This window comes from Notolepis coatsorum, assembly GCF_963971535.1.
Source record: "Notolepis coatsorum genome assembly, chromosome: 14".
Taxonomy (NCBI): Eukaryota; Metazoa; Chordata; class Actinopteri; order Aulopiformes; family Paralepididae; genus Notolepis; species Notolepis coatsorum.
In genome coordinates, this window is record NC_140178.1 from 16728188 (window position 1) to 16746876 (window position 18689).

At 47.2% G+C, this 18689-nt stretch overlaps 1 protein-coding gene across 1 annotated transcript; it reads left to right on the top strand.

Annotated features, from left to right (window-relative positions):
- Positions 1-356: 356 nt before the first annotated feature.
- On the top strand, positions 357-15779 carry metrnla (meteorin like, glial cell differentiation regulator a). The gene is made up of 4 exons (XM_084329337.1): positions 357-846; positions 5481-5869; positions 12748-12807; positions 14728-15779. The coding sequence occupies exons 1-4, from the start codon at positions 746-748 to the stop codon at positions 15057-15059; spliced, it is 882 nt and encodes a 293-aa protein (XP_084185463.1). The 5' UTR covers positions 357-745; the 3' UTR covers positions 15060-15779.
- Positions 15780-18689: the final 2910 nt, after the last annotated feature.

Consider the following 18689-nt stretch of genomic DNA (forward strand, 5'->3'; position numbering starts at 1 on the left):
ACCTCTTGAATCTTGAATCCAAAAAAAAAAAGGAAACACTGCCTGAAAATATGTTATGATGCGTAATAATGAAACCCTATTAAGTGCTATATGACGCAGACTATAGTATAGCCCAATGCAGCCTAAAGCCAATAATACCATATTAAATGGAACATTAGAAGAAGGAAAAAAATATGTCCTGAATTTTAAAAAGGGCAGCCACACTTTCCTTTCGAAATCACTACTATGAAATCCACGAGGAATGCTCAGTGCGCACGCGTGATAATAAGTTTCGATAGGAAACGGGCTGTGTGACGTCACGACGAGGAGCAATCAGGGCTCAGAGGAAAGGAAAGGAGCCCAGTGTGAAGGAACTCAACTCACAAGCGACACCGCGGAGCCCCGTCAGCAGCAACCAAGCCGCGGGTTCGAGAGGAGCGCCTTTATCTGCCGATTGTGCCGAACACGGGGGGAAACGAAGGAAGCAATAAGGGAGGGAGAAAGAGAAGAGAGGGAGAGAAGAAAGAGAGCGAAGAAAGAGAAGCGATAGGAGAGGTAGAAAGACAGAGAGAGAGAGTGAAGGAGGAACTCAACAGCGCGCAGTTCCTACAGCGCAGCGCACTACCGAGCGCGGGTCCGATCAGGAGCGCTCCTTTATTATCTACCGATCACAAAAGCAATACTACGGGACCCATGGAGACGCCATGTAGTTGGAATTATTACACCGGTGGACCTTGTTGTTTTACGTGAGAAGAGAGAGACCAACATGCTCATCACCCAGATACTGGCGTATTTGTTGTCTCTCCTGCTCCTGCCAAGGAGCGCCTTGTGCCAATACTCGAGCGACCAGTGCAGCTGGAAGGGCAGGTGAGATCAGTGGCTTATTATTATGTTATTATAATTATGCTGTTCTGTTATTAATAACAAACTGGGTTGAAATCGAATGTATGCTTTATGAACCGGAGCGACTGGACTGGAGCGACGTGTTGACTGTTGACTGCAGTGTTGACGCCATTCAGGTGGTTTTCGCTTCCTATTGGATTTTTATGAATGACCCTCATTGATAAAAACAACAACTAAATAAAAAAACAAATACTTTTCAAACCATAAATGTAACCATTATGAACCATAATGTTGCGTGGGTTCCTTTTGTTTCTTTCGCCTAACTGTTAATAATGTCCCGTTCTTCTCTCTATTTCTTATAAATACGTTTTATTTTTTCAGTAATATTGGGGCCTGTGATTTTCATATAAAAAAGAATAAAAAAGAAAAACAACAACAAAAAAACGATCTGAAAATAGTTATTATAACCTCAAATCCTTTGATTGATTTAAGATTTAATCCAAATAGACTTGGCTATAAAGCTCAGTGAATTGAATCACACTATTGACTAATGATGCCATGACTTCATTCATCATATATTGGGTTCTTGGGGGGATGATAATAAATAATAGTGTTGTTTATCTACCCTCTGTGTTCCAAAAGCCTTCATATACAGTTTTTACTCTCGCCGACTCCTGAGACGGATGTATATTTAGCCCCGGTATAGGCGCCGCGCCACTGAGTGGAAAAAGTTTCCCTTCTTTGAAAAAAATCCCATCAAACATTCACCGAAATGTGTTTTGCACTCGAGTCGAGATGGTGCTGCTTTCAACTGCGGTCTCGGTTCTTCTTCTCCATCATCATCCCCCGCGTCAGTCAGGTCAGGAGGGGCAGCAGCAGGCGGCAGTCATCATCATCATAACCAATCATCTGTTGTTCATTAGTCGAGAAGACTCTCTCGACTAATCTCCTCTAATTGCATGCAGAGATGATGAAGTAAAAAAAAAAAAAAAACTTAATTAGAGAGGCGTGCAATGAGGAGAGACCGGCTTCGCTGCACATGACCAAATTGTACCACGGTGCTCTAAAAAAAAAAAAAAAACACACACACTACAACACATTTGAATCTCAGCATCTCATTTTCAAGGAAAAACTGGGTGTTTCTCCCTAGAGAGAGAGAGAGAGAGAGCGACTCTCTGACCGCCGGCTTGGCACCGGCACGCTGGTAGAATGCAGATGGTTTTCCCTGCTTTTGGCTCCTGACTGACTGACAGACTCGAACCCTGACCAGGCATTAAGTTCTGGAGGGAGTCAGTCATGCTGGCGCCAGCCAGGGTCCGCAGTGTGCCGCCCGGGCGGACAAGTCTCTTCCAGTCCCCTTTGGTGGCGTGAAAAGCGAGGGGAGGATCGGTGCGTGACCTGCATTTGCACTTTGCATGCAGCAGAGAGCCCGGCTACTGTTGCTGCCGTTGTCTCTCTACGCAGGAGGAGCCCCAGTGGCCCTCCATTCATTCACTTCCAGGCTCTTCTCCCCCCCACCCCATCCCACCCACCACCCACCACCCCCTCTCTCCCCGAAAGGCAGCCTGCCAGTGGTGTGGGTTTTGCCAAAGGGGAACTGAGGGGAACAACAATGTGTATCTGGAGAGGGTTGAGGTTGCTGGTTCAGCAGCGGCGCTGGCTGGCTGGCTCGTGACTGGTCATGCAGCCGGACTTGCACGCTTAATGCTCCGGGAGGAATGCGGTCTTTCTTAATATCCTTTTACACAATCAGGCAGAGAGAGCTCACCTTCTTATCTCCCCCCTCCGGGCTGGCGGTCAGCCCGGGCTCAAACTGACCACATCAATCACTCTCAGATCACCGAACACTCCCTTTGATGCTGCGTTTCACTGACCTTCTTCTTACTGTCTTTTTGCTATTAATGTACCTTACTACTATGCTACTATACTACTACCTAGCATGCTAATTATGTCTATACTACTATGCACTGAGAGTGTAGCACTCGAGTGAATTGAAAATGGGGAACTATATGAATTGAAAATGGGGGACCCTGATGTAAACAAGACGAAAGTCTTTCTCTGGTCTGCATCCCCTTAACAATTGTGCGTATTGAGCCGTACTGTAATGTACTACGTACCCATTCTGCAATCTGTTAAATAAAGTTTTCATTCATTCATTCAGTTTGATACTATTTGGCAAACAACGCCACTGACCCTTCCACCGACCCTTAGCTGCCAGAGATGTACCCCCCTCCCTCCTGCTGACTTGTTGTTCCCAATTTGTAAGTCGCTTTGGATAAAAGCGTTCAGCTAAATGTAAATTTCAGCAACAAACCCAGTTTTTTTTTTCATCATGGCAACTTGGCAAGACAAAAGACACAAACGAAAACGTTGTGTTTATATAGCTATATAGTTATTCACTTACAGATTTCGGTCATGACTCCCCGGCCCCGCTCATCATAATGCCTAGTTTACATTTAGTAACTTAGCTGAACGCTTTATCCAAAGCGGCCACTTACAAGTTGTGTACAACAGGTCAGGAAGGGTACAGTTACTCTGGTAGCTGCTAAGGGCAAGTAAGATTGTTCGTCAAACAGTGTTGAGTCTTGAGTGCATAGTAGTATAGACATATTAGCATAGTAGGTCGTAGTAGTATAGGCAAGGTCGATTCCTTAGTAGCAGAGTGCATACTAGTCAAAGTTAGTCTTTCTTTCTTTTCTTCATTTCAGATATTGATGGAAGAAGTGTGTTTTTAGTCGACGGCAGACAATTCGGCTGTTCAAGTTTCAAGTTTCTTTAATAGTTGTCATACAGAAGTACAGAATACTTTTATACAAAATGCTTCTTACTGTTGCGCTCCAGAGACTGTGCTAGACAAGATAAGTATGAAATAAAATAACATAGTATAGCATGTAAATTAGAAGTAAAAAAAATGAGGTCACAGTGTTCAGTATAGACATATGTACAATGTTCGATGCAGAATAGAAGTAACTGAGTTACCATATAATATACAATACTGTGCAGTGTACTAATATACAATACTATATAGTGCAAGGCAGAAATGGGATGAGGTGCAATTTAGGTACAATTTACAGTAAGGTGTACGAGTTGTAGTGCAAATCCTTTATCAATAAATATAAAGTGTGTTTGTGTGATCTAAAGTGTGGAGAGTGGGTGCTGCAGTGTGTTGTTTGTTTAAGTGAGTGTGTGGGTGTGTGTGCTGTGTGCATTTGATGGTTGTTGCATAGTGTTTATTGTTCGTTTAGCAGCCTGATGGCCTGGGGATAGAAGCTTCTTCTGAGTCTTTCTTCCTGTCAAACAAAAGTGTTATTGACCAGTTATATACATTTCCATTTTGTCATTTAGCTGAACGCTTTTATCCAAAAGCGACTTACAAGTTCTGTACGACGACAAGTCAGCAGGAAGGGTACAACTCTTACAGCTGAGTAACAGTGTTCATCAAAGTGTTGAAACTTGAGCGCTGCAGTGTTGAGTGCATACTTAGTACTAGAGACATATTAGTACAGTAGAGGTAGTAATAGGGGCAACAGTAGCTCAGGAGGTAGAGCGGTCGTCTGGTGATCGTAAGGTTTGATTCCCGGTCCTCCCGGGCAGCGCGTCGAACTGTCCTTGAGCAAGACACTTTAACCCCTCACATGCCCCTGATGAGCAGGTTGGCACCTTGCGTGGTCGCCTCCGCCGTCGGTGGGTGAATGAGAGGGACAATGTTGTAAAGCGCTTTTGGATAAAAGCTGCTATATGAATGCACCATTTACCGTTTAATATAGGCAAGGGAGATTATTTAGTGGAAAAGTGGATTATATTAAAATACAGTACGAAAGAGCTTAGAGAGGCTTAGATTTAAAAATGCAGGACGGAGAAAGGTGTTAGATAAGGCATGGGGACTGCGGTGTTGGATTACTGGGTTAAGGGTCTGAGGGAGGATGAAGAGGGTATATAAGTTCACCGTGTTATTCTTGCAACATTAATGGCTGAAGGCATATTCTCTGTTTTCTATTCTTTTGGTCTCTTTCCTATTTTCCAGCAAGAATCTATCTCATTTAGCTAGTTTTTATGTATAAATCCGCCAAATGAACGAATGTTAGTTGTTATATGCCGTAGGGCTGTCCCCGACTAAGGATTTGGATAGTCGACTATGATTGGCAAAAATGTGCCGTTAGTCGACTAAGAAAGGGAAAAAAAGTATAATATATATATATTTTTTTTCATTCCATTTGGGCTGTGGGGGTGCTTAATGTCTGAAGCCTGAAGGAGTCGACTGAAGGCTTCTTGTCCTCTGCAAAAGCATGCAATTGGTCCACTGATGGATACATCTTGATATTTGTCTAGTCTAGTGTGTTCATTAGATGGGTGAAATCCTCTTTCAGTGCCTCTGTGCCTGTTTTCGTAGGCAGTTAGCCTCTGGTATGCGTGCCATTAGTGTTAGCCACGCTTCTAGGCCTCTTTTCTTTTGGAAAGAATGATAAAAAAATATATATATATAATATATATATTTTTTTGTATTCGACTAAGAGGTTGGCTAGTCGACTACGGCTCCTTTCGACCGATTAGTCGACTAATCGACTAGTAGGGGTCAGCCCTAATATGCCGATATTTATTAATTTTTTCCCACTCATAATGCCTAGTTCTCACGTCCACCTCCTCCCTTCCCCCCCCAGCGGTCTGACCCATGAGGGCCACGACAGGGATGTGGAGCAGGTCTACCTGCGGTGCTCCCAGGGCTCCCTGGAGTGGCTCTACCCGACCGGGGCCATCATCGTCAACCTGCGGCCCAACACCGTGTCCCCCGCCGCCGCCCGCCTCTCCGTCTGCATCAAGCCCTCCCCGGAGTCCAGCGGCACCAACGTCTACCTGGACCGGGCCGGCAAGCTGCGGCTGCTGCTCCGCGAGCGCGACCAGACCCAGGGCAAGGTGCACTGCTTCAGCATCCAGGAGGGGGCGCTGTTCATCGAGGCCATCCCGCGCACGGACATCAGCCGGAGGATCACGGCATTCCAGTACGAGCTGGTCAACGACAGGCTCGGGTCGGACCTGCACTCGCCGGCCGGTGAGATGCCCCAGCTTATATGCACCCCCTCCCCCTGTTTTTTGTTTTCATCCACCAACAAGTTTCATCCTTAAACTATCGCATAATTAACGCTACTTTGGACAAATCCTATAAAACAAGCCAGAAAAGAAATGCAACAATAGTCTACAGTGTTATGAATGAACTGTGGTTTATTTGGTAGCATTTAGAATCGTATTATGAATTGCATTATAGAGGTGTGCTATTTTGATAGATAGAATAGATTCCAGAATCCCCCCGCTCCCCTCCCCAGGTCGTACTGAGTGAGTGGGACCTTCCCAGGCAGTCGCCTGCCTAGCTCACGGTCACAAACAGGACCTTCCCAGGCAGTTGCCTGCCTAGCTCACGGTCACAAACAAGACCTTCCCAGCTAGTTGCCTGCCTAGCTCACGGTCACAAACAGGACCTTCCCAGGCAGTTGCCTGCCTAGCTCACAGTCACAAACAGGACCTTCCCAGGCAGTTGCCTGCCTAGCTCACAGTCACAAACAGGTCCTTCCCAGACAGTTGCCTGCCTAGATCACGGTCACAAACAAGACCTTCCCGGGCAGTTGCCTGCCTAGCTCACGGTCACAAACAGGGCCTTCCCAGGCAGTTGCCTGCCTAGCTCACAGTCACACAAACAGGGCGCTCACTCCGACAAGGTTAATTGACCTGACGTGATGTGCAATAAGCGATAGAAAACCGGTTGCGCAAACGTCACCATTCAGGGGGGATAAAAAAAAATCATCTCCTCATGCCCACGTTGCCCGTGCCTAAGGCCGCCACTGAAGATGCCTGTAGCAGAAGGTCATCCACTACGGCGTTTCTTTGTTGTGATTTATTGACCCCTTCTGACGAAGAACCATATAAAGTCTGTTTTGAAGATCTTTCGAAAACCCAGCGCACTTATAGTTTTATAGCCGTTCCGTGACATTTGGAATGTGCATATGATCCCTGACTCGATAGCGCACAACAACCTCTCCCGTCTCAAACGATGAATTCATACATCACTCTGACTTAGGGTTAGCTCTTGAGATACCCCGATTTGACAACGTCACTCAGTCTCAAAACCCCCGAAACGGACGTTTTACGATCCTTCGCCTCGGCGATGCGATTAATTGCCCCGTGGAGATAGCTGCAGACTGCTTTTGATTGATTCCCCCCAGAGTTAGGGTTCCTTTGTCCTCGTGCTCTCTGCCAGGAACTGAATGCAGCCATCTAGTGGTGAAAACCGTTATTAAGTTGGACAGTAATAGTAGGAAAGTCTGTAGCCCTGCTCCGGCTCCTTTCTAACGCCACAACCTACGTTTATTTCCCTTCTCCCCGTCCCCCGTCCTCTGCCAGTATTGTTTTTGGAAAGACGTGTCTCTTCCACAATATTGAAGTCTCACTGTGTGGACGACTGGACGCTCAAAAAAACACAACCTCCCCTCTGGTTTGCAGTCATTTCTCTTACGAAGCTTTAATTTCTCCTTTCTCTTTTTTTTCTCTCTCTCTCTCTCTCTCTCTCTCCCAGCGATAGCATGTTGATATTTCACAGTTCGCTTCACACGCGTTGCGATTACACCTCTCTCGCCGGATAGTTACACAAGCGCGCGAGCGGTCCCCGGGTTGACTCGGGTCGGGCGGTGCCGCGAGCCCGTCCGTGACGTCTTGTGGACAGAGAGGGGGGCGGCGCAGTCAAACAAGAGGGGCCTCCCATTAAAAACAGCCCTCTTGTTTTCACGCTGTGTACCTGCCAAACCTGCGCAGCTTCAAGCCCCCGGTTGAATGTGTGCGGCAAATGGTGTTTCTCTCTTTTCCTTCCACACACAGAGCAAAATATGAGCCGTATCAGGTCCACATCTGCTTCTACGGCCCTCTGGGTTCACGTGTCCACATCCTGCATCATTATCTGGCACAATAGAGAGAGAGAGAGAGAGAGAGAGAGAGAGAGAGAGAGAGAGAGAGAGGGAGAGGGAGAGGGAGAGAGAGAGAGAGGAGAGAGAGAGGAGAGAGAGAGAGAGAGAGAGAGAGAGAACACTGTGATATGTGAGGACTTAATGCCGTGCGTGTGTGTGTGTGTGTGTGTGTGGCTCGTGTGTTGTGTGTGTAGGGGAGGGGGGTTGTTTTGACCACATTAGTTTCCTCCGTTCAGTGCCTCTGTGGTATGAGCTGGTGTTATGATGTGGTTGACCAGTAGGATGACTCACCACAGACAGTGGGCTCGTGTCATCTGGAGCCACGGGGTGCCCGCCTGGACCCATTTCTCTCCCCCCCCCTCCCCTCTCTCTCTCTCCTCTCTCTCTCTCTCTCTCTCTCTCTCTCTCTCTCTCTCTCTCTCTCTCTCCTCTCTCTCTCTCCCTCCCTCTCGCTCTTCCAGTGTCCCTCCTTCCCTCTCTCTAACTGTGTCCTCTCTCTCCCTGTGTCCCTCTCTCTCCCAGTATCTCTCTCTCCCAGTGTCTCCCCTCTCTCATCCATCTATCCCTCTCTCCCTCCCCCTCTCTCTCTCTCTCTTTCGCTCTCTATCCCTCCCCTCTCTTCCCTCCCCCTCTCTCTCTCCCAGTGTCCTTCTACACCCCTCTCTCTCTCTCTCTCTCTCTCTCCCAGTGTCCTTCTACCTTTCCCTCTCTCTCTCTCCCCCTCCCTCTCTCCATTTATTTTTCTCTCTCTCTTTCCCCTGCTCCACTTCTCTCTGACCCGCTGTGCCGGGGATTGAGTTGCTCTCGCCATCTCCAGGTTTGGGGAATGTATCTCAGACCAGATGTTTGGGAGGGAGGACATTTTCCAGCATATATAAGCCTGAAATCCTCTCTCTCTCTCTCTCTCCTCCATACTCCCTCTCTCTCTCTCTCTTTTCGCTCTTAACCACTGTATTTCTGTTCCTTTATCTCTTCCTTCCCAGTGTCTCACTCTTTCCTACATCTCTCTCTCTCTCTCTCCTCCCCTCTCTCTCTCTAATGTGTCCTTATAGTCTTACCCCCCCCCCCTGCTCTTCATCTGTCTTCCCTGTCCTCTGAAGTGTCTAGGGCCTAACAAAAATAATGGTTGGTTTCAGGTTGCCGACCGACCCTGCCGATTTAGGTGCGACCCAATATATTTTATGAGTTAAAAAAAATTATATATTATAATTTTTTTTTTTTTTTTTTTTTTAGAATAAAGTTTCATAGACATCTTAGTCAAACATTTAGTATTATGGATATTAAACATGCTGGCAGAGTACATGCATCCATGTTGTTGTGAACATTTTAACCCTTTCACTGCCACACGACAGCCGGTTAACCCTTTCACTGTGACAATACAGAAGGTTAGCCCTTTACTATCACACAACCGACGGCGATGCTCCATCATTAGCATCATTAGCTCCGCATCCGCGGAGCTAATGATGCTAATGATGGAGCATCGCCGTCGGTTGTGTGATAGTAAAGGGCTAACCTTCTGTCGTGTGGCAGTGAAAGGGTTAATTAAATAAAGAAATTCCCTATCCATAGTCGCCGTGGGAAAGAATAAATAAAAAAATAAAAAATAAAAAAAATTCCCTACCTACCCATGGCCAAACTGACAACCAACCTGAAACCAACTATTATTTTTGTTAGGCCTAACGTTGTCTCTAGGGACGGGTACCGAATTAGGAAAGGGTGCCGACCGAATCACGTGAGATCCGCCGGTGCCACATTTCGGTACTATAAAAAAAGAAAAGAAAAAATTTCTTTATTTTTTTTACTTACATTATTATTTTTTTCTTTTTAGTTCGACGACATCACTGTTTCGTTTTTACCGCGAAACGAAACCCTATGAAGTGTGCCGTCAACGTTCACGTCAACGTTCATCACACGCACCGTATACACGCCTATATACCTAGGATTTGACTTGATTCAACAACAAAGCGGTCGGGGGGCGATGGCAAGCCGAAAAAACGGTCGCAAGTGTTGTTACACTTTACAAAGCTAGATGCAGACAACGCTCGCTGCAATATTATATATGATAATAAATTATTTGAAGTTTTTTCTTTTTTTACAACTGAGGAGAGAAAAAGGGTACCGTTGGATACCGGTATCGATTCACAGGTACCGTTGGATACCGGTATCGGTTCAAATGTGAAAGGTACCCCATCCCTAGTTGTCTCTGCCCGAGCGGCATCATCCCTGTCCTCTGAAGTGGTCCACGTCGTCTCTGAACGAGCGGCACATCTTCCCTGCCCTGTGAAGTGGTCCACGACGTTGTCTCTTTGCCGAGCGCGGCATTACCGCTCCATTAGGGTGGAATGCATCTGGGACCAGATGTTGCAGCAGGCACTGGGACACACTGTGAGTGAAGTGGTTCTGATTGGAGCGGCGCAGTGCGTTGGTTGCACATGGTCCCGGGTCGAGGGAGATGCTGACTCGGCCCTGCCAGCCCATTCCTGCGGTTCCGTTTCAAGTCGAGACATGTGAGCCGTGCTTTTTCTCTGTGTGTGTGTGTGGAGAAAACAGGCCCCAGTTTTTGGGGGGTTTGCCTCTCCCTCTCTCTCTCTCTCTCTCTCTCTCTCCCTCTCTCTCTCTCTTTCTCTCTCTCCCTCTCTCCCTCTCTCTCTCTCTCTCTCCCTCGCTCTCTCTCTCTCTCTCTCTCTCTCTCTCTCTCTCTCGCGCTGCCGTCTAAAGAGCAAACACGGCCGCCATCAAAGGCCGACGTATGGGCGAGGTCAGTCCACTCTGACGTCTCCAGCTGTTCCCGAGGCCTCCCCCCTAAGCCCGTGGCTGCGTGACCTTTGAACTCGCCGGTGGCGGCGGCGGCAGCAGCGCCGTGTGTTGCAACACCAGTTGACCCAAGACATGCTCTCCTCCTCCCTCCCCCAACGACTTGAGACACGCCGGCTAAAAATAAGCCCTCCTCCTCCACTCTCCCTTGCCCCCGGGTCCAGCCCGAGGTCGCGGCCTCCTCTTCTGTAGTGTCAGAGCCGGGGCTCTTTTTGGAATCTTACTAGTGTCTCCATTTTGAGTCTGGGCCAAAGGTCTCTGCATATACCCCCCCCCATCCCCTCGTCCAGACATCCTGACTTCCTTGAATTAGATCCATCTTCAGCGCAACCGAGGTGTTTTCCAGAGTTTTAGCCGAAAACCGAGGTGTTTTCCAGAGTTTTAGCCGAAAACCGAGGTGTTTTCCAGAGTTTTAGCCGAAAACCGAGGTGTTTTCCAGAGTTTAGCCGAAAACCGAGGTGTTTTCCAGAGTTTTAGCCGAAAACCGAGGTGTTTTCCAGAGTTTTAGCCGAAAACCGAGGTGTTTTCCAGAGTTTAGCCGAAACCGAGGTGTTTTCCAGAGTTTAGCCGAAACCGAGGTGTTTTCCAGAGTTTAGCCGAAACCGAGGTGTTTTCCAGAGTTTAGCCGAAACCGAGGTGTGGGTGTGGGGAACAGAGTTCCACCTGGACTAACAGTTCCCCCCCCCCCCCCCCCCCCCCGACCCCACCCTCGGCACACTGCTGACCGAGCGTCTCCTCCCCCCCCCCCCCCACCCTCGGCACACTGCTGACCGAGCGTCTCCTCCTCCCCCTCCCCCTCCCCCTCCCCAGCCTCCCACCTGGCCCTGCGGGGCCGCTCTGTGGCTAAAGAAAACCCCAGTGGCTCCAGGACTAATAAAGCCCCCCCCCCCCCCCCCCCCTTGCTCCCCCCGGGCCCCCAGGCCACAGCGGCCACCTGAGTCAACTAATCATCAACTTGACTGCTCTCATTTAGGGCCCTTTCTCCCGTGTTGTAAAACACCGCCGAGGCTCTCGGAGGTCTGCGGGACGGAGCCGGGCTATAGTCTCTCTCTCCCTCTGCAGTGTGTGACCGACGAGCGGTGGAATCTATAGCCCGGGGGGGGGGAAGCGGCTTCAGGGATGCGGTCGGGACGGCTATTCGGGGGCTAATGCGCTTTTCTACGCTCAATTATCTGCCGCCGGCGCGGCCTGAGAGAGGCCGTCTTCTCCGCGACGCAGAGTCGCCCGGTCGGCTCACGCCGGCTCTCCTCCATGTTTGTTTGACTTTGGTGTGAGTTTTTCTTCCCCACTCTTTTCCCAGCCTCTCTCTGTTGGTGTTATTCCCTCGTCGTAGTCGTCAGGTAGTCAGAAACTACACTTGAGGAGAGAGGAACAACATGCAGCTAGTGGCCGTTTGAGTGATTGTTATTATTGGTACCGCCGGTCCCAGTAGGCCTCTCTCTGCGCCTCGGAGCGCTAACAGAGCTAACAGCTCCCCGCTTCTTCTGCCCCCCGATCATCTGCTTCTCATTTGCTCCAGAGTGTTGGGGGGGGGGTTCCTGTTCCTGGTGGGGAGGGCCTATAGCGAGCTGCCCCCCCTCCTTTGGGCATTTTATGCGCACGAGCGCACGCAGGCTCACATACACACACACACACACACACACTACACCTGCACACGCACACCATTTTAATGAGCAGCGAGTAGCTGGTTGGCCAGCAGCGCCAGGCCCAGCTCTGTCTGGTGTAAAACCCAGAACCCCATGACAGGCGACTCCCGTTCTGCCGTCCACATAAATAAATAACCATCTAGGAGGGCGGAAATGGATTACCATGAACCAGGTCCTGTGTGTGTGTGTGTGCGCGCGCGCGTGTGTGAGGAGCACGTGCCCTGCACGGCTGGCCGACCGCAGCTGTGTGTTTGTGTTAGAGGTAGTTAACTGGAAAGTTGTAGACGAGACTCCCCACGGCAAGATCTTTATCGCGCACCGCATGGCAGGGAGGTGCTAAGGAAAGCAAGGCCCTATCCTGTTTACCGTGTGTGTGCGTGCGTGTGTACGTGTGTGTGTGTGTGTGTTTGTGTGTGTGTACGTGTGTGTACGTGTACGTGTGTGTGTGTGTGTGTGTGTGTAGAGGTATATAGTCCTTTAGCCCCAAGCTCATCCTCTCTCTCTCTCTCTCTACTTAGCTGCCTGCCAGCCCTGCACTGATGCTGAGATACTCCTAGCAGTCTGCACCAGCGACTTTGGTAAGTTACTGCACTAATACAGGACGATTATATAGTTAATTAAGTTACTGCACTAATACAGGACGATTATATAGTTAATTAAGTTACTGCACTAATACAGGACGATTATATAGTTAATTAAGTTACTGCACTAATACAGGACGATTATATAGTTAATTAAGTTACTGCACTAATACAGGACGATTATATAGTTAATTAAGTTACTGCACTAATACAGGACGATTATATAGTTAATTAAGTTACTGCACTAATACAGGACGATTATATAGTTAATTAAGTTACTGCACTATACAGGACGATGATATAGTTAATTAAGTTACTGCACTAATACAGGACGATTCTATAGTTAATTAAGTTACTGCACTATACAGGACGATGATATAGTTAATTAAGTTACTGCACTATACAGGACGATGATATAGTTAATTAAGTTACTGCACTAATACAGGACGATTATATAGTTAATTAAGTTACTGCACTAATACAGGACGATTATATAGTTAATTAAGTTACTGCACTAATACAGGACGATTATATAGTTAATTAAGTTACTGCACTAATACAGGACGATTATATAGTTAATTAAGTTACTGCACTATACAGGACGATTATATAGTTAATTAAGTTACTGCACTATACAGGACGATTATATAGTTAATTAAGTTACTGCACTAATACAGGACGATTATATAGTTAATTAAGTTACTGCACTAATACAGGACGATTATATAGTTAATTAAGTTACTGCATTAATACAGGACGATTATATAGTTAATTAAGTTACTGCACTAATACAGGACGATTATATAGTTAATTAAGTTACTGCACTATACAGGACGATTATATAGTTAATTAAGTTACTGCACTATACAGGACAATTATATAGTTGATTAGGTTACAGGACGATTATATAGTTAATTAAATTACTGCACTATACAGGACAATTATATAGTTGATTAGGTTACAGGACAATTATATAGTTGATTAGGTTACAGGACAATTATATAGTTAATTAAGTTACTGCACTATACAGGACAATTATATAGTTGATTAGGTTACAGGACAATTATATAGTTGATTAAGTTACTGCACTATACAGGACAATTATATAGTTGATTAAGTTACTGCACTATACAGGACAATTATATAGTTGATTAAGTTACTGCGCTAATTATACAGGACAATTATATAGTTGATTAAGTTACTGCACTATACAGGACAATTATATAGTTGATTAAGTTACTGCACTATACAGGACAATTATATAGTTGATTAAGTTACTGCACTATACAGGACAATTATATAGTTGATTAAGTTACTGCGCTAATTATACAGGACAATTATATAGTTGATTAAGTTACTGCACTATACAGGACAATTATATAGGTTATATATGATTTGAAGAAGAAAGTGAAACTACCCACTGGTCGTAGAATGAAGTATATACAGTATACATATTATATATTAGTACATAGTACATACAAGTATATACCTTATATATATATATGTCTGTACATACCTGCTTATAATCCTTTGTACATATCTGTAGATACTATATCTATATCATTCTGTACATATCCCTTACCTACTGTACTCTTATTAGTTACGCTGCTGGCCAATATGACTTACTACTACCATAGTGTCTTTACACCTGTATCACTGTACATAATAAAACTACAACTCTGTACATACATCTGATTAGCACTATTACTCGGTAGTACTAATTTATATATTCTGTACCCAGTTTAATCACCTGTACATTGTATATTGGACTTTACTGTTACGTTTGCACCATGGTTGGATGCCAAACCTCTTTTTGTTGCGCTGTACTTGTGTTGTTATGATTGCTGACAGTAACAGTAAGCACCAGACCGGCCCGTTTACACCCCTGTCCCCCCCCCCCTCCGCTTGTCCCCTCAGTGGCGCGCGGCACCATCACCCAGGTGGAGCGGGAGGAGGAGGAGGAGCGCTCGTGCGTCACCGTGGCCATCAGCCGCCTGCACCGGCAGAAGACGCGGGTGTTCGTGTCGGGCGGGGTGCGGGCGCGGAGCTGGACGGGCCGGGTGAAGATGCCCCTGCGATGCGGCGCCAAACAGCCGGGCGACGACGGCGGGGACTTCCTCTTCACGGGCACGGTGCGCTTCGGCGAGGCCTGGATGGGCTGCGCGCCGCGCTACAAGGACTTCCTCGCGCTGTACCGCGAGGCCCAGCGGCAGGGGACCAACCCCTGTCACGTGGACACCGACGACTGACGCGGCCGCCGGCCCGACTTCGGCGGTCGACCCTAGAAGAGAATGTTTGTTTTGGAGACGGGACCGGTCCTCCCTGGGGGGGGGACGGAGGAGGGCTGAGCCGAACGCTGATACTGAGGAGAGAGAGAGAGAGACAGAAAGAGAGGGGGGCAGCAGGAAGAGAGACTGACAGACTGGCCCGTCCCAGAACCCCCTCCCCCCTCTCTCCTCTCCTCTGCTGTTGTCTCATGACTGGAGGTGTCTTGAATGCTGCCAAGCAGCATTGCCTGGTTTGGACTCTTGTTTTTACTCAAAGCCGACCACGACCCTGAGTGTCCAACGTGTCACGAAGAAGACGAAGAAGAAGAAGAAGAAGAAGAAGAAGAAGACTGCCATTCTCGCCGAGGAGTGAACTCCCCGGGTTTCACAAAACAAACAAAAAAAATGTAGCAGATCCTAAATTGGGGTTTTTTATGTGTATAAAATGTGAATGAACATTGTAAATTTTTTCCTCCGGAGGGCTTTGTAAAAGTGCTTTTGTAAAAAGCTTAATGTACAGTTTTTTGAAGTTATTTCTTATGAGAGAAATGTATAAAGTGAAAGCCTGTTTTTTTTTCTTTTGTAATTTTGTTTAAAAAAAAATAGATGTGCAATTGAACGCCTGAATCTGCGTCTCTTTCTGGCAGTGTAATTGTAAAAGTCTGTTTTTTTTCTTTTTCTAGTGAATAAAAATGTTATTCCTTGGAACTGTGTGGCGTTTGCATGTGAAGTCAATAAGCGGGTCTGTCATCAAACTAAATACACCAGGAGAAATAGCAGGATAAGAGCTTTGGTTTGACATGACGGTTTGATTTCCGCTGGGTTTTCTCAGTGATTTTTCAGTTACTTCAGTGATTTTGACATAGAAGGACAGACTGTCCTTGAGTTTTACATCTGAACATGGTATTTAATGTGCTCTAAGGGGTATTTGTTGTGAAAATAAGTTAAACTAGTTAAATAGCTCTAAACTCTGACAGCCATCACTGATATAGAGTGTTTGGCCAGTAACATGGCTCTCCCATTCCCCTCCGCTCTCTGCAGTAAACACTAAATACATTTCCTGGTATCCCATTCTCACTTTATCCAATCAGGAGAGAGAACAAATTGACATGGTTGCCTCCGCCGTCGGTGTGTGAATGTGTGAGTGAATGGGTCAAATGTGAGGAACAAATTGCAAAAGCGCGTTGGATAAAAGCGCTATATGAATGCAGCCATTTACCATGTATTCATACAAGAAAATACCACTTTTTACAGAACCTTTTTTAAAAGAACAAAAAAAAGGAATATTCATAGTGGTGTTAGGTGGTTATTTCTCCATCAGACACCCTCCCATATGATGAGCGTCATTCCTCTCTCCCAAGGTTCATCCACGGCCTTGGTGCCCTCGCCTGCCAGGTGGAGGGAGAGAGAGAGAGAGGGAGAGATTGATATCAGGATTTGGACTGAAAGTCGAGGTGGATTCCTCTGCACTGGTTCCTGTGGTGAAGGGGGTGGCCGTGTGTCAAGGTCAACGTGAAAAGCCTCTTTGTTCCAAAGCTCTGCAGCAGCCTGGTATGAGGGAGAGAGAGGGAGAGAGAGAGAGAGAGCGAGAGAGAGAGGATAGGGGGAGAGACGGGAGCTGAATGCGGCTCTGTGATTGGCGCGCGGCGGGCAGAAAACAAGCGCTCCGCGACCGCAGAGGCCCCGAGTTTTGATTGGCGTGGAGGAGGATTAATGCTCGAGGTCCCGTTTTTTGAAAGAAAAATGAAGGCTTTTCATTTTCTCCACCTCAAATAAAACCCAAGGAACGACTCGAGGATCTGAGCTCCGAGCCTGACCGCCGCGCCAGATGAGGCAGCCTGCCAGCCTGGCCTGCTGCTACTGGGATAACTCCAGGGCTCTCACACTCCTCCTGGAAAACCTGGAAATTCGGAGACTAGATTTCCAGTCATGGAAAAACCCAGGAATATTGACTTAAAGTGACCAAATATCCTGGAAAGAATCTTGTGTTTCCCTGGAAATCTTTAATTGTATTTTAGCCCCTAGTTGTTTATTTAGTTTGAAACTCAACTGTTGGTAGGATTATATAGCAGTGCCGCCCAATGTGGGGCCTGCAGGCCTTCGTTTTGGTCCGACATGGCGTTAGACAAGCTCATGCTTATTCTCCTGTTTAAAGTGCTGTAAAACCCTAACCGTAACGACTACAAAACGTACATTTTGTGACGGGTGCAGTCACAGTGTAATGAACCCTTGCGTCGTTAAAACTGGGGTTAAGTGTGTCGATGCCAGGCCTACCGGTGAATAATATGACCGCTTGTGAGCGATCTGGGCTGTCCGGGATTGTCGTCACGAGAAACTCCTGGAAAGTTTCTTTCTCCAAAACAGTGGGAACCCCGATGACACCCAGCAGCACACGGCCCAGGCGGCCCTTTCACTTAAAACGGAAATGCACCTTAGAATGTCTTTCAATAAGTCGCCCCCCGAATAGACAATTGCTATTCCAGACGAGGCCCCGTGCGTCGAATTGAACGTCTGAATTCCAGCTGAAAGCCAGTGGCCCCGGAGTCGCTCACTGGGAAATGCAAACAAAGTTCCTATGGTAACGGTGCCGTGCTGTGAACCTTCTCCCCTTGGCTCTCAAAGCAGGAGGAGGAGGAGGGGCGGGTGATGGCTTGCTTGGCTTTTGACGGCGTCTTCATCTGCCCAGCTGTCCTGTTTGTCAGACCTCCCTCCCTCCCTCCCTCCCTCCCTCCCTCCCTCCCTCCCTCCTGGCCAACCTTCCTCCGCTTTCACTTTGTGGCCCGACGGCAGCTGCTGGTGACAGATCTCCCAACGACTTCAGGTGGCGATACCTCTCATTGTCAGGACTGTCCCGGTGGCGTTGGGTTTGTCAGTCCACTAACTGGTGATTGTGTCCCCGATCATAGATCAAACCCCAGGCTGAGCTTTGTAGCACATAATAGGCATAGATTTAGGAGGGGGGTTGGGGTTGCAGGGGACACGTCCCGCTCAATATTGAGAAGAGGTCAATTTGTCCCCCTCAAAGAATGTAGCTGATATGGAAGACAACCCCCCTCCCCCAAAAGAGTTACAAAGAAAGGTCAAGACATTTTTTATTTATTAAAAGGATCCCCATTAGCTGGACGCCTTGACGTCGAGCTAGTAAAAATATCCTTCTTACCTCTAACTATTATTCCAGACACCCCTACAGGACCGTACCATCTCAACCTCGCAGACGTGCCTCTCATAAAAGTTCACCAGAATGCAGGAAATTAAGTGTTTGACCTTCAAATGTCCTGGAGGAGGACCCACGGACCCCCAACTTAAAGTGCCCCCCCCCCGCCATGTTGTCACCAAACCATACGCCCTTGTTTTACACCTTGAAGGGGAACTTTACCAAAAAAACAACAATGATTTATTTTGCACATAATCTCACACACATCCAAAAACCCTTAACAGTTTTGCACACATTCATTTTAGTTTGATGGTTATGGAGAGTGAATGAGTTTGAACATGGCCACCAGTGATGTCATCGGGGGGGGGACGTTGACACTTTGTGTTGATTACAGCTCAATGAAATGAAATCATAAGGTAGCAGTCCCCTAGGCCTAGACTAGAGGACAGGGTATTGCT